At 29.4% G+C, this 17,321-nt stretch overlaps 1 protein-coding gene across 1 annotated transcript in view; it reads right to left on the bottom strand.

Annotated features, from left to right (window-relative positions):
• Positions 1-16,924, bottom strand: part of LOC132941784 (uncharacterized) — a 53,291-nt gene extending 36,367 nt beyond the window's left edge. Inside the window, exons 1-9 of the mRNA XM_061009958.1 lie at positions 11,330-16,924; positions 11,061-11,087; positions 10,785-10,826; positions 8,828-8,952; positions 6,401-6,439; positions 5,075-5,122; positions 4,832-4,870; positions 1,175-1,198; positions 761-775 (exon numbers count right to left, since the gene is read on the bottom strand). Of these exons, the coding sequence (XP_060865941.1) occupies positions 761-775; positions 1,175-1,198; positions 4,832-4,870; positions 5,075-5,122; positions 6,401-6,439; positions 8,828-8,942 (280 nt within the window). The 5' untranslated portion in view covers positions 8,943-8,952; positions 10,785-10,826; positions 11,061-11,087; positions 11,330-16,924. The remainder of the gene's footprint in view (positions 1-760; positions 776-1,174; positions 1,199-4,831; positions 4,871-5,074; positions 5,123-6,400; positions 6,440-8,827; positions 8,953-10,784; positions 10,827-11,060; positions 11,088-11,329) is intronic.
• Positions 16,925-17,321: the final 397 nt, after the last annotated feature.

Genomic DNA, 17,321 nt, shown 5'->3' with positions numbered 1-17,321 from the left:
GTGAAAGAGTTGCCCTTTATCCACGATTCGACGTAGTCGGATTGTATACGAGGGTGGCTGAGTTGCACTTAATGCAGGCTGCAGCATGTTACACCCAAAAGTAGTTAAACAATCATATTTTTTTTAAGATTTGCGTTTCTTTTACGGGTAATTAGGTGCTATAAAAATGAATTTACTATTAATACCGCTAGAAATATTTCAATACGTTTTCATTAACCGTTTTATTTATTCACTTGCCGATCACATTAATTGATGAAATTTAAATTAAAAATGATACATATCATCGTCTGAAAACAAAATAAACAACCAATCACGGGCAAAACTGTGACTGGTTGGCTAGTAAGTTCATAAATAATAATGATTAATACGTAATAAAATACATTGTTTTGTTACTCATATGAACCAGATGTAATTCGTCTTAAATAAACAATATCATACCATAGTATCATATCAAAAAGATAATAATTACATATTTAGAAAAATTAGTAATGTACACATTGCCGCCGCGAGTAGGATCTTATGACGTCACGCGTGATTTTAAAGAGTTAGTAACTCGAAAATTATTGAACCCAGAAAAGTATTATTAGCACCATTTTTTTATTATGATTTTTTAAATAAAAGTCAATGTTGAGTGTTTTATGGTCCTTTAAGAGGATGTTACACCCAGATTGCATACTTACATGCAATATGGTTAAGTAATAAGTAGCACTAAAGCGTACTAAATTTAATACAATATTAAGAATCAAATTTGTGGACTTACAGCGCGATATCCAGCCTATGTACAAATAATCATATATTAAAGAATTATAAATTATTACGAATATACAATGGTAAATTTTAAGAACAATTACATAATTATTTTAAATGGAAAAAAATGTTTATGTAATATTTCACAATTTTATATTAATAGTGTATTATAAACTATAATTATATAAATATTATGTATTAAATATAAATCAAGAAAATGTACTCAAAAGCTAATGAATATATTAGTTAGCACTTGGCATCCACGTCATCATATTATCATTAAAAATTATCTGACCATGATTGTCAATTTAAATGTATAGGAAAGAGAATAAATTAATAAATATATGAATACCTATTAAATTTACTCAAACTATATAATTTATATGTATTATCATTGTAATTTAAAATAAATGTATTATTATAATACCCAAAATTCCACAATTGCCAAAATCTGCAAATTTATAAATATAAATATTTGATGTGTAGATAAAATGTTATGATTTGAGGTAAATACTAAATACTACTCATAAAAATGAAATTATAATTAAATACCTTTAACTTTTCAAAATTTAAATTTTTTAAAAAAAACGCAACGTCTTGCCCCAAGAAATATTGTTTTAATTCAATTTTATGATAAGTATTTTTACTCTAGAACCAACATTGAGTGAGTTCTACTCAGACTGCGTAAATACGTTTTGTCAATGTCGTAAGTGTGTAAGACGGAGACAACACATGCGGGTGTGGCGTCCTCTTAATTTTAACAACAAAATATATTTGAAAACATTTTGACTTATGTCAGTACGTCACTGTTCGTGACTCAAATAATTATTTTTTGTATATATTTCCTGCTGAAAAAATAGTGATGCAACTCAAAACTGAGTATTTAATATTATTAAGTATACCTACCTAGTTAAGTCAATTAAAATAATAAATTGTATTAATAATATTATTTAAAATAAACCCATTGTAACTTGTATTTATAGTTTACTAGCTGATCTCGTGCATTTCGTTGCCCGTTAAACGTACAAACTCTATATGACTCAAACTTTGATCAATTCTTTATTTTAATATTTTAATATTCGGTGTATGGTGTTCAAAATTATCTGAACTTTTCTGTTGCCCGGGAAAAAAATTCTGTTTCACAGGCCCTTTTCGGCCAAAACTTACCGTTCCTTTTTCGGCCAGTACTTACAGTTTTCTTTAAAATTTACAATTATAGTTTATAACAACTGCACTTTAAACATGTGATTTTTTGTATTCATTATTACCTACAACTAGAGATGTGGATTTAACGTAAAACATTTTTTTGGTAAATTTACCAAATTTACGGTAAAATTTGTAAATTTTTATTAAAATTAAATTTATAGTGTACCTGTTGAATTTTTTCACAATATTATGTAAAGTAAGCAAGATAAATATAAAATAAAGTATTAGTATTTAATCCCTTTATTAAAAATAACGATTAGTAATTATTAATTATAGTAAAATATAAAATAAAAATAAATCGCGGTAACCACATACACCATATCACAATAATTCGTATCAAGTAACTGTCATTATCATTTTATAAAAATCCTGATTTGTATTATAATCCTAATATCTTAATATAAAATATAATAACATACAAATAAAGTAAATCTGAAAATTTTTGTTTGGGTTCTTATTTAAATAAATATTCTTCTATAATATAGTTTAAAATGGAAAATGGCAACGTTGCATAGTTTATTATGCTCAAACGTGTACGTTTTCTTTTGTAATCCGATTTCCTTTGATACGCCGACAATTTGGCTCAATCGTGTCGCAGCCACCACCGGGGGCGTGATCAATTTCCTTTTTAAATGGGCCTAAACGTATTCTCAGACCTACAAAATATACACAGGAAATTTGATCAAAATCGTTCGAGCCATTTCGAACGAGTTCAATCACTAACACTGTGACACGAGAATTTAATATATTAGATATACAGTGTGATCACGATAAGTGGAAACACTCAATAACTATATGCAGGCTACATATATTTCAATTCTGCTTTTTTGACTAACTTATTAACATTATTATACACATTTTCAAATAATTAGACTTATTTTGTGACAGTTAATTTTGGGAATGTGCACAATCATATTTTTTTTTAATCGCATGACTTATTTATGACCACAAACTATTTTTTTTTGTATTATTTAATGAATTTTAGTGGTTGAATTTCTTTTCGAAGTTAAAAAAGGGCCGAGTTATAGTTATCTGATTTTATGTTATTTGCGTTGGTGTAATTGATTATGGAATACGTATTTAATAATAATAAATACGTAATAATAACAATATCCATGTAAATCAGATTACTATAACTCGGACATTTTTTAACTTAGAATAGAAATTCAACCACTGAAATTCATTAAAAAAATACAAAAAAATTATTTGTGGTCAAAAATAGGTCATGCCATTAAAATAAATAAATATTGAGCGCATGCGTAATGTTAACTGTCACAAAAATAGTCTAATTATTTGAAAATGTGTATAATAATGTTAATGAGTTAGTCAAAAAAGCAGAATTGAAATATATGAAGCCTGCACATAGTTATTGAGTGTTTCCACTTATCGTGATCACACTGTATATTGACAAAAAATAATAAGATAAATCAACAAACATGCCCGATTAACCAAATTCGCGGGTTGAGAATGAAAAGGTTCTATGTGTTACGTACCGACGTATTAAATAGTCATATATTAACTATGTACAGCGCGCCGCACGTCTCTAATAATATTTGACACTATAACTTATAAGGCAATTAGTATAGTATAACATGCGGAGGTCGTTGCAAATGCGTAGAGAAAACAATTAAACTATAGAAGGTGTCGTCACACGTATCTTTCCTGGAAAGCCAACACCCATACGCAGGATACGAGTCGACCAGCATACCAAATACGAGACCCGAACTCTGTCTTATGACCGAGCTTAGCCACTACTACAACCACCCACTCCAAAGGACACAATCATATATATAGAAGCCCAGGACAAGAGCTCTTCAGACGGTTAGAGACATTCAGAGTCAGGTCGTATCACCAGTCACAGTTTAAATTCTATCTTAAAGAGTCGTAACACCACTCTTTTACACCATATATTATAATATTGTAATTTTGTACTACCTTAATAAACATTCATCATACCTTACATCACGTATTTCATTTCTGTGTTGATGTATATCGTGTCGACGTCGGTTGGGACGTAACATATGTCACAATATCAAATTTTTCAGCAGAGCGATTCTTAACTTTAAAACCCAATATTTTATCTTATGAATTTAACCATAATTTTAATGAATAAATAAATACAATTATTGTAAGATACATTGTTAATATTGCGTATTACACATCCACATATTTTATAAAACCCAAAAAACTGGAAAAAAAGTGAAGAAAACTAAATAAATATATGCAATAATACCATTTTTGAAGAAATTGGACATAGAACCTTTTCATTAGCCCGCTCAATAGTAACCAATATATAATACACTATTATTATTTTAATCTGCAACAATAAACTAAATTATTATTTAATTATTATTAGTTTATTATTATTATTGATTCCCTGAATTCCTCTGATACCATCGGATTTACCGTCCCAATTTAAACGCCTACAATTTTCAGTAAAGATATCTTTTGCAATGACCATTTATAAATCACAGGGTCAAACTTTCAACGTTGCAGGTTTAGATTTGAGCGTTGAGTGTTTTTCACATGGCCAATTATATGTCGCTCTTTCAAGAGTAACCTCTAAAGAAAGCATGTTTGTATTGTCACATGACAAAAAAACTGTGAGCGTTGTATACAAATATATTCTGTAGTATTTAGTATTTATATATTATTTATTAATAAAAGATGTCTAGAAAATGTTACTAAAAATACACCCGTGTAATTCCAATTCTAATTCTAATGTATATGGTAAAACAACGTTTGCTGAGTAATCTAGTATATATCAAATCAAATCATAACATTCTATGATATGTTGGTTAACATGTAATTTATTAATATGTACTTATATTGGATTATTTACGATGTTATGATTTCATATTTAATTGTTTATACTCACTGCGTTTCCGACAATAATCAATTGGGGTGTATAGTTTGTCTGTAAATAAGTTAAAAAATAAATATAGTAGGTATTCAGTAATGTTGTTTTTTACACTCATTACATGTACCTAATTGCAATGCATTGTAAACACAAATATATAATTTTGTTAAACTATTGTAGTGAATATAGTTAACTACTTTCTACTACAAATTATGTATGTAAATAATAATAAAAACAATTGAATTGAACAATAATACTTACTTTTAGATTTTATATCAAAGTTATCATTGAAGAATTTAGTAAATAAAACTAGAAATTAAAATAAAAAATAAATTGTAAATTATATTTATAACATTTATTATCTAACCTATCTATACATGTTCCACTATGCAACGGAAGTTACAAAACATTGATGCTATGGTGAATTTTGGTTTCTCCAAAATTTTAAATACAAAAATCTTTAAATACTCTTTTTTAATATGACATTTTTAGGAATTTGGGGGATAATATTAAAATCGTGGGAATTATGACTTGACGACAAATTCAAATCTGTTTTCAGAATTCTCGCCATAAAACTTATACATCTGTTTGTACAAATTCATGGAGGTTTGGAAAATTATGGATCTTTTAAATATAAGAATTATTTGCAGGAGATAAAATATTTAATAAAAGGGGAATATATCCTCTCCGGAAGTTATGTAATATAATATTAAAAAAACAAAAACTATTTTTGTCTACACAAAAATAAATTACCATTTCAACATTTAACTTTAACATTAAAATTAATTGACAATACAACTTCTTCTTTGTATTATAAATTAAATAAATTATGCACTTTTTGAAAATATTATTTTATATGATTTATATATCTATTTAAACTACTTAGAATAGTTACAATTGATGTTTTATTCTATTTTATTTTTATTCCTTTTATTTAATGTGATTCAATATGTATCCTTTTAAAAATAGCCATATACACATTGTACTGAGTAGTGAACTGTGTGAAATTGGCAACTAACATGGTGAGCAGTCCGCTTTATGTCTTACTTAATAAATTTTCTAGGATATAATATACCTAACATATTTAAAAAAAGGAAAAGTTTTTTTTTTACAAAATTATATGCTTGTTGTTGTTAATAATATTGTAAAACCTTATAATGAACTTTGAACATCAAATTAATTTGGTTGTTCAACAGTTTGACAAATCAACTTCCATTCTTATGAGACCTATTATAGACTATAAAATATAATAGATTCAAAAAAGTGGATACAGCATTATCGTCAAATAATTTTTTCGTTAATTCAATTTAAAAGAAATAAAATATAAATCCGTCCAAATAACAGATTATAAAGCTATCATGGCATATTTACGCCTTTCATTGCATAATAAATACATGTAACTTTGTACCTATTATTTAATTGTTATTATTATTATAATTATTTTTTATGCATTTATTTATTTTGTGAAATAATTCATCATATTGTAGGTATACTTTGTAAAATGTATGTATTTTATGGGTTGTTCGATGTAATAGATTTCTTTTTAAACATTTAACTATTTTAATTTATATTTTCTTAGATAAATACCTTCTTTTTCGGTCATTTCACGTGATCCATCCACAAAACCTATTCATGACAAAAATAATTATTGATTTATACAGCGTGAATATTTTATCATAAAACATTCTATATTTCAAAAAGTATTAATTTTTTCGAAAATATTTATTTACATAGTGTCAACTTGTTAAAAAAAATGTTTTATTTAAAAAATTCTATTTTCAAATATTTTTATCCTTATAACCTCTTAAGTTTTTACTTTTTTGAATGACAATATTGAGTTTTAATTTCATATTCCAAAGCATAATATTTTTCTAAGTAGGTATTCTGATTCATAAACATTGAATTTGGGACTAGTAGTTTATGAGTTATAAGCAGGGCTAGGATTTATATGTAACAGCATTTGTTTTTTGCGACTTCTGATTATTGATTTTGTCAGTAATGTTCACGAATCACCTCATGATGAGATAAATGGTGGTGTTTTTATTTTGCATGTCTTCGCATATTTTGGATGAAATGGATATTATTTCATATATTGAATAAAATGATTATTATTGCATATTTCGATTATAAGAGTGGAAAAATGAATGTTTTATTGTATATTTCATATAACTTGGTTTTTTTGTCGAACATAAATTTTATTTTTATAAATACGATCTTATAGTACAATAGGTATGCTATAAAAGATTGAACAGTTTGACATTAATTTTCGAAATTTTGAAAAATTTGTCGTCGTAGCATGTAACACACGTAGTGAATGTGAATTATAAATTTTATTTCTAAATTATTTTTTTTTCTCAATTATATTATATTAAGACGCCAGGTGCCGATGGCATTTTTTTCTCAAAAATGCATTCTGCGGAATAACGATACCACCGTGTAGAATCAACCAAATTTTATAATTGTTATTTTAATTGCTAGAGGGAAATATTCTACAGCCCGCATCCGAACTCTGTTTTTCAATATTTTATTCTCAAACTTTACAATATGTCTAAAGAAATACAAAAAAAAAGCATTTTTTTACAAATTGTTTAATACAGTTATTAGAAATCAAATACAAAATCAGAGATCGATGCGGGCTGTAGGAAGTCTTCTTCTTTTAGATAAAAAAATAATCTTCAAAATCCGACAATTCTACAAAGCTTGAGAGTTCTTCCCGTAAAGTAATTTTTTTCGATATAATATATCCTATCAACCCCTCTAAATAGGTATCGGGTAGTAGATTAGAGTAAAAGTCTTATAATTGAAGTGGCAACTAAAATATCAAATTTAATTTTTAAATTTTATAGAATTGTGGAAAATCTATTCACGACAAACATAATTATTAATTATCAATTAAATATTGGTCTCCTTTCATGGAGAAGTTGTTTTAATTTTTTCGGCAATACTGTAGATTACTTTGATTACGACCGTTGTATATTATAAAACATCTTATAGAAGTTGTTTAAATGATTTTGATACGTTAATTGTTCTAAAATGTATCTTAACTCTATCACTGCCAATTAAACTTAATAAATTGTCCTTATTTTTAATTTTTTGGCTCATAGAATTCCGTGATCATCCATCGTTTAGTTTAATCTTATTTAATCGAGTAAGTAAAGTTAGAGAAATATTTTATATTAAGCTTGTTCGTAGTATATATTAATTTATGAAACGTCATTAAACTATACTTCTCTCTCGCCGTACTAGAAACAAACGTCGTTTTTCTCTCCGTTATGTTGGCTTGACGATTTTGGATTAATGTCGCATGGGTACATAATATTATGTTTAATATCTATGCAGCCATCATGTAATTATAATAGTATTATCACAATAATCATCACGTAGGACGACGATTGACACAAGGTATACAGGACGTTACTCAACTAAATTTATTTTTTGTTGCACGAATTATAACGATTTTGTCATAGTAAGAATTAAAGTTAGCGCATTTGCATTATATAGTCGGAAGAATGAAAAGTGGCCACTAGCAATATGATAGCATATCTAGCAACCTTTTGTTTTTTTCAAAAACAGGTGTTCTAAAACTCGTATACAACATCATTCTAATACATTTGTGTTAGATAATTGTATCTATATCTAATACATTTCAAAGTACAAACGCTTTATTTTGCGAAACCATCACAACAATTCACCACCAGAAACGCGCGCATCAGCGGCCACTTTGTTAACCACGCTTGGAGGTTGGAGCGTTAGAAGCTTTTCTCCTATCGTTTATCTGCTGTTTTAAATCAAAATGTTCGCGCAACGCCTTTTTTATCTATGTACATAGGGTCGTCGAGTAACCTGTAAAGAATAAACAGTGCATTGGACGCAAAAACAAAAGTTGATTAAAAGAAAATTGCAACTGTTGCAGTAGCATCATCCATGTTTGTTTCCTTTATCAGAAAAGTGTGTTTATTAAAATCGGAAACTATAATACGGTGGTAATTTAGTATAATAATGGCAAATACTCACCTACAAATGCAATTTCATTTCTTTCCAAACTTTTCCTAAATGCATTTAAATCTTCTGGTATATTAAATTTTTCATGATAACCATCCATCCAAGTGATGATTGACAATAAATTCATGAAATATAAACTTGTTATAAAAAATAATATTATTATCATATTATTATATTATAGACATTTTACGGTAACCGTGAACTATGATAATATGGAGTAGAAACGACGTGGTTGGTCGGTGTGGGGGGTGAAGGGGAAATATGGGGGAATATGGAAGGGGAATTTGACGGATCACTCTGATCCTGGTGCAGAATTATTATAATTATAATTTTGGTATAGGGATTTACATAAACGTTTATATATAGGGTCATAGATAAAAAATTAAATATATATATAGGACTATGGAAATTATTCGCCGGGAAATGACAAGTTACTTGCACTGTAGCCTTCCAATTTCCCCTTAAACGGATTTTCCTTTCGCAAACTGGGCCACTGATACGAGTGCTGTTTACAGTCCATATTATCTCAGTTCATGACGGTAACTAACTGCATATCGGGTTATACCACCTATGGGATCTACGATTTTATCATTTATGAATACATAACTATAGAGGAATGTACATAGATATTAAGTGTCATAAACTAGTTTTACATTTAAATAGTAGTAGACTTGTGATTTTATATATTATTAATACATTATATTCGACAACTAAAATTATTATAAGTGTATATAGCGATACAGTAGCATTGACGATAAATATAATGATTCTTATGCTATACAATAGTGGTTTTTGATGTATATGGGTGGGAATGTGGGTATGCTTTGGATCCCGATTCTACGAACTAAAACAATATGGATCATCGTTGTATTACACCAAATTACAACTACTTGGACTTAGAAGCAAAAGGAGCCATATTGGTATTTTTAAAACCTACTTTTTCATACATGCATGATTATTGATTAGTGCTCTAAAATCCAAGCTCACATCCATCCTTGCCGAACCCTTTCTTAAAGTTACCCATAACTAATAAATGCTATATCGATAAAATATACAAACTTATCATATATTTGATATATACTATTTTTACAAATAAGTGTAATTGGATAGACTAATGACAGTGGATGATACGAAGGATTAAATGTACTATTACTAGTATGAAATAGCCAATTCTAATTTACCCACATAATTACCCCTTACTCATATACTACACTAGCCCCGCAAACAAACCTATCTGCAGAAACTGCGCTACACTCAACCACTCCTGTAATTAACAATAGTGTAAGTTCAAAAATAAAAAAGAACCTATGTTAAAAACAATTCTTTACAAAGTTCTATTAGCCACGTGGAACTTTTACCATTTCATCACCCATTAATCACAAAACCGGATGATATGAATCATGAGATTTTTCGAAAAGAAGATCTTGATAAAAATCGGTGTGCTGAAGAACGATGCACAAAGATTGTTTTAAGATTTGAATTAATTATCAAAAAAAAAACTAAAAGAATTATGTGGAGAATTCTGCAGGAAGTGAGTCATAATCAGAAAACAAAAAAATGACTGAAACATCTTCACAATATGTGAATATGTAAGCTATACATTTTATAGTTTTCTTAAAAATGCTTTCAAACGTATAATATAATATTGTTGTATACAACTTGTAGGTGTAGGAACGGTTTTGAAATGAATAGACACTTTTAATCTATACAACACGTTTATTCAACGGCGACACGTTTACGCATATACTATAATATGGTTATCACAGACAAAAAGTGTAGTACGTGCGATGACGACCACTGTCCGGCAAAAGCTGCTCTCGTCGCCACTGCCGCTGGCCGGGCCGGCGGCCAGACCGGTTGTCGGTCGCAATCTCGCGGACGTCGATAGCGACAAAGTAACCAGTATAAAAATTATTTACAAACTTTAAAAATTATAATTTATAGATAATTATCACTTTAAATTACTTACTAAATTGACGTACAATACAGAGGTTTATGAATCCAGAACTATCTATAGGTAAGTACATAATATATAATATCATAAATATATTGTAACTTGATGTTATACTTGATGCTTATTGACCAAATGTTATACCAATCATTATAAAATAGTTTTCTTATTTTATCCAAATTATATAATAAAAGTTGTAATAATCTTTAATTGACAACACATCATTATTAAAAATAGCTACTATATAAGTTTTTGTTATCATAACACATATAACATAATATATTATGTACATACCCGAAAGCCCCAACTCCGTTAAAATATCTGTTAAACATGTACATCATAAAAAATATTATATTAACCAAGTTAACTGATTGAAATGAAAGCCAAATATTTTAATCAAATATATAATGATCTAAAAATAGTTAAGTCGGTTCCAACTTTTGTAAAGCTGAATTCAAACTGCCCAATGTCTGTTTTTACAAAAATCATGTGGACAACTGGAGCAATAGGTAGGTAACCTCTCTGATATCTTACTGTGGGTCTGTAGAATGTATTGAACGTACCTCGTCATTGAGTACCTAGGTACTAGGTCCAGTGGTAACGATTGTGTGAAAATTGCATGCAAAAAACGATATTGAGCGGTATCTATCAGCCTATATTATTAATAAGTTTATTTTATAAGTTATATTTATTTTGCTACGATAGAAATGTATATTACTTTAAATAATAAAATAGTTTGAATTATCGTTTTTCGAATACATCTCATTAACTATGCCATTAATTATTACCCTTAAATAGATTTTGTATTTTACTAGATACATAATGGTTGTACTATAAATTTCGTGACATTTGAAAAATTATTTATTATCGGACTATTGGCTACACTTGATATATTCGTGATAGACCAAAAAAAAAATATTTGGCGGGAATGTGAACAGATTTCAGTTAATAGATACCACATGATTGACGCTTATCAGTGAAGTGATTGTGATAACCATTTTTTCATTTTGTTCAATCGTTCTCAAGGAGCGAAAGCTCGTCTGGTGTTCAAATAAATTAACAAATTCATCAAGGTAAGTCTTAATAAATGTTTTAATGTATTATTTAAGTAATTTCATCAAGTCAAATTGATTTCCCAGAAACTACAATATGTTGTGTCCATGGAGATACAAAAATTCAATTCCATTATTTATAACATGTATCCTATAAGATACAATTTCTTGAATTCAGTATTCACGGAATTCACCAGTTAGTACATTAATTTACAATTACTTTTTTTTTTCAGTTTCATTTAAACATATGTTTTCAAGAACACGGAAGATCATTGCTTTGGCCGGTACCCCTGTGGATAGTGGTTCTGAGGGTTCTGATGATGAAAATGTATCAGAAGTACCTCATCATGAAATGGAGAAGCTTATGGCCTTATTGGACGATGATTTAGAAGATCGGGTATGTTAATTTTATTTTTTAAATCATTAATTTATATATTTTTTACTTGGGTACTAAAATATTTTGAATTGTAGGAATATAATGAAACGTTAGTAAAAGAATTTGAAAGAGAACAAGAAACAGTTGATGAAAATGTATTACAAGAGCATAATATAGAACCAAATTATTTTATTGATGAACCACAGTTATACCAGGATACTCCATTACCTAATTATGAAAACCAGACATATTCTCTGCAAGCTACTCCATCACCTTCTCAAGCAACTCCATCAGCTTCTCATGCAACTCCATCATGTTCTCAAGTAACTCCATCTTCTCAATCAATTCTTTCATCCAGCTCAAGACGTTTAAAACGAATACATAAATCACCAAACAATGATAATCAAGGTAATCATAAAATACAAAGTAATAATCAACCAAATCTAATCAATCTCAAAACTCTAAAAATAAAGAAAGTTCATCTAAAACATTATGAATTTAAATGGAAAAAATCTAGTACTAAAAGCTGAAGTTCCATTAACTCAAGAGTATCTTGCCAATGAATATAAAAAGACTCCGTCGGAATATTTAAAATTTTTTTTTTCTGATGACATATTTAATTTTATTGTGGAACAAACTAATTTATATTCATTCCAAAAATTTAATAAACCAGTTTGAACTACAGTTACAGAAATAAAAGACCTAATTGGTATTATGTTAATTATGGGTATTGTAAAAATGCCAGCGTATTCAGATTACTGGTCACCATGTACAAGATATAGTCAAATATCAACTGTTATGTCACTAAAATGGTATAAGCAGCTTATGCCTTGTTTGCATTTTTGTAATAATGAAGAGACTGATGACATTGATAGTTTTTTTAAAGTTAGGCAACTTATAGATATTATTCGAATAAATTGTCTTTTAGTTCCTCAAGGGAAACGATTTTCCATTGATGAGATGATGGTGCCCTACAAAGGGAAAATTGTTTGCTTAGCTAGTTCATATACAACTGAGAGTACACAAAATACTAGCTCTATTTTAAGATACTCCAAAGAAACAAAAAAAAAGAATCCCTGTGCCATATCCTAATATTTTCAAAGAATATAATTCTCACATGGGTGGAGTTGATTTAGCTGATATGTTTGTGGCTTTGTATCGAACAGGATTAAAATCACACAAGTGGCTCATGTCATTTTTTTCACAAATGTTAGACATCCGTGTTAATAATGCTTGGATACTATATCGGAGACTGCACAGCACTAGGTGAGAAACAAAAAAGGCTAAAAGAGTTTAGACACGAAATAGGGATGGCGTTGACAAGTAAGGACAAGCCAAGAATTGCCCTAAGACCAAATGATGAAATCAGATATAATAAAATAGAGCATTGTTCTGATTTTACCAAAAAAGGAAGGTATCGTTTTTGTTCAACTGGGCAAACCAGTGTCATTTGCTTAAAATGTAACGTAAGACTGTGTCATATAGAAGGTAGGAACTGTTTTAAAATGTTTCACTATAAATTATAATTTTAGTTTGCAACTAAAGACTGGACAAGATGTTAATTTGTTTTCTGTTATTACATATAATTATTATGTTTTCTGTTATTATATATAAATAATATAATATAACTGATATAAGTATTAATTATTATGTTTTCAATTTTTTATATTTACAATTATCCAAACAAATTGTATAATTATATGTTATGATTATAATAAAAGGTTTTTTAAATAAATACTCTAAATTGGTTTTCAGATCTAATATAATTTATAAAACTAAGTAATAAGGAATATGGATTATGTATCTTCAGGAATACATGTGTAAAACAATCGCCTCAAAATGTTGTGTCCTATAAGATACATCTCAAAATTTCATATTTGGGTAGTCAAATTTTTTTAAGACAATGTTTTCTAAGTTCAGTAACCATGAGTTAACTAGAAAAACCTTACTTGAAAATGTTCTGTTGCTTTTCTCAACAAGTGAACATTTAAGGGTTAAGAGTATAATACATTTATATTATAATATTTAAGTGTTACCTACTTCCTAACTTTTGAGTCATTGTCGACAACCGATTTAATATTAGTACAGCGTGAATAGATTAGTAGAATAATATTAATGAAGAATAGCTTAAAAGTAAAATCAACATTTTTGAAAAATCCAATGTGTATAAATCTACTAGCTTATTATACAAACACAAAAGTATCAATATCCTGACAAATAAAATTTTTCAATCATAAACAAACTATGAATTGCTATTAATTTTTTCAAAAACTTGTAGTGTTATATTAACTTTTTTTTGTTTTGTTACTCACTCATGACTAAAAATAGGTAGGTAGGTACTTGGAATTTTTAATTTTGGTATGACCGACGGACAAAGAAAATATACAAAAGAAGAAACACACATATCATTGTAAAATTAATACACGTATCATTCCGTCCAGAACCTTAAAGGTGGTTCAAATGAAAACCTGAGATATAATTATATAAATGATTCAATCAATCTATTTTAAAATGTGTGTCAAAATTCCAATTTCGAGCATCGATTTATTCCCCATGGTATAATAATGAATTAAAAGATATCCTTACACAAAAAAAAAGCACACATATTGAATACAAATTAAATTCTAATGCTCTCAACTATACAAAATTTTCTGTCTTTCGAGATCGTTTTAAATTTATGATAAAAGCATGTTTAAACGAATTTAATTATCGTGTAGAATATTTTTTTTTTTAAAAATCTTATGATTTCTGGAAATGTATTAATAAAAACCGAAAATGTAGTTCCGTGCCTAAGGAAATGTCATATTATAATGTTGTAGTATCATCGGATAAATAGGTAGTTGCAAATATTTTTGCGACTCTATTTTCATAGACTCGACAGATAATGTAAATTTTGACAGTAAGCTATGTGATACCCCTACTTTTGACTTACCCAATAATGTATATTTTTCCATTGAGGATGTCTTTAAAGGATTGTCCCTTCTAAAAGGCAATTCGTCTGTAGGTCCAGACGAAATTCCTGGAGAATTCTTATATGTAATACAATGGATTATTGCGTATCCTCTATAACACTCTTTAGGCGATCGCTGGATGAAGGTACTTTTCCAACATTGTTTAAACTGAGGTCCGTTATCCCAATTCTAAAACCCGGTAGTCTATCTGACGTTTTCAACTAATCGACCCATTTCCATACAATCCCATAATTCAAAATTATTTGAGACCCTTATTTCAAAATATATACAACCTTCCGTGAATAGAATTTCAATGGAAGAACAATATGGCTTTCGTCCAGGATGATCTACTCTATCGTGCAATCTTGTTTTCACATTATCCGTTTTAAATGCGTTCAAAATTAATGCTCAACTAGACGTAGTATTTATCGACTTTGATATGCAGTAAAGCCTACAGAATGCTTGGATCTATAAAAAGTCTAGCCCAGGATTATAAACTTTATTTATTTTTAAAACCCTACAGCCGACTCTAGAATACGGCGCTGTTTTGTAGAATTCGCATACCTCTCGACAAATTGAAACGGCCCATTGAAAATTCCTTAGCTTTGATGGTTATATCCATATTCAAAATCCACCTAATAACCATAAGCCATTCTCTGACGCACTTGACAGTTAACATTGAAACACTTGCAAAACGAAGACACTCGGATAGACTTAAATTCTCAAACGAGCTGTTATCTGGGAAAACTGATTTACCATTCTGTCTTAATTTAATTTAATTTAAAGTCCCTCATCGTCATTCAAAAATAGTGTAATCATCGTGGTGTTCTTAAAAGAACCAATACGTAATATTTATATGTTGTTTGTAAAATCATCACTATAATATTGTTTATATATGTTTACTTTTGTCAAAGGACTAAGCCCGTAAATAAAAATAAAAAATAAAATAAATACCTTTGGCTGAAGTTTCTTACACATTGAAGATTTAAATAATAAATATAGTTAAGCCTAATTGTGCTATATTATCATGATTACAGTGCATAAATAAATTATAAAACAAATTATATTGTAAGGATTTGGGCTTTTTCAGTTCCACAAAAACTACCCACGAAGAAAGGGGAACACTTTCCTCGTGACCTGGGAGCCGCACCGCGTGAGACCCGAGGGTCAAGTCGGTGGAACTCAGAGGCTTTAATCCACGCATGGGGTATTGAAACTCCAAGATTTATTTCGGGGAAAGGGTGAATTGATAAAGACATAATAAGTTATGATTTAAGGTAATCACGTGGGTGTATTTTACATAAGTTTAAATAATAAATAATTTAATAATAATATTTTCATAATTTCGTTACAATAAGTATAAGGTGACACATGGCAAATGCACAAAATACAGTAAAAATAAAGGGCAAATACAATAAGTATAAGATGGCACGTGGCAAATGTCGGGATTAATATAATAGGGAGTCAGAATCTGAATAAAATTTAGGAGCCTGTCGCAAACAATTGTTTCAATATTATAATAAAATTCGGCGGCATGAGTTGACGAATTTGCCAACGAAGTTCACGTGTTTTTTTTTTTGTTTGGTGCTCGAGTGAGCGGCTTGCGACAGCTAATTATAATAAAAAAAAAATGAGGGGTAAGGAACGAAAAAGAAAAAGGAACCCACGCCTTGTGACGCCTATAAATCGTGCTTTGAAAGGGGGGACCAAGGGGAAAATATAATTACGATAAATGGACGTGACTGCTGCTGGCTGTATTGACGTGGGTGACGGGTACTTCGCCCGGACATCGGGCCTGCAGTCGTGTCTCGTCCCATCATGCTGTTGTAGAACAGCGCGTCGATAATAATGTAAAGGTGTCGTTGAACTGATTCAGGGCCGTGGAGCGAAAACTGGCCACGAGGTGATGTATTTCCAAAAAAAATAATACTTCGGAGGCCGATCGGGGTAGACGTCCCTTCACAGGCCGTGAGAAAAAATAAAAGTGAATAGACGGTGAGTACGCCGTCAGGCCGTTTGTCTGGTCGGAGCTTTCTTGCCGTGGAGTTGTCGTGGTGGGGTGGATCAGTGTCGTGTTGATGCGGGATTTGTTACATTATTGGTGTATCGAGACAGTATTGCCTGCGGACGTGCCGGCGGACGTGACAAAAGCGCTGGAGGCGACGGGTGGAGGACA

This window comes from Metopolophium dirhodum, chromosome 1 (assembly GCF_019925205.1).
Source record: "Metopolophium dirhodum isolate CAU chromosome 1, ASM1992520v1, whole genome shotgun sequence".
Classification (NCBI taxonomy): domain Eukaryota; kingdom Metazoa; phylum Arthropoda; class Insecta; order Hemiptera; family Aphididae; genus Metopolophium; species Metopolophium dirhodum.
This window is presented reverse-complemented; position numbering and strand designations above follow the sequence as displayed.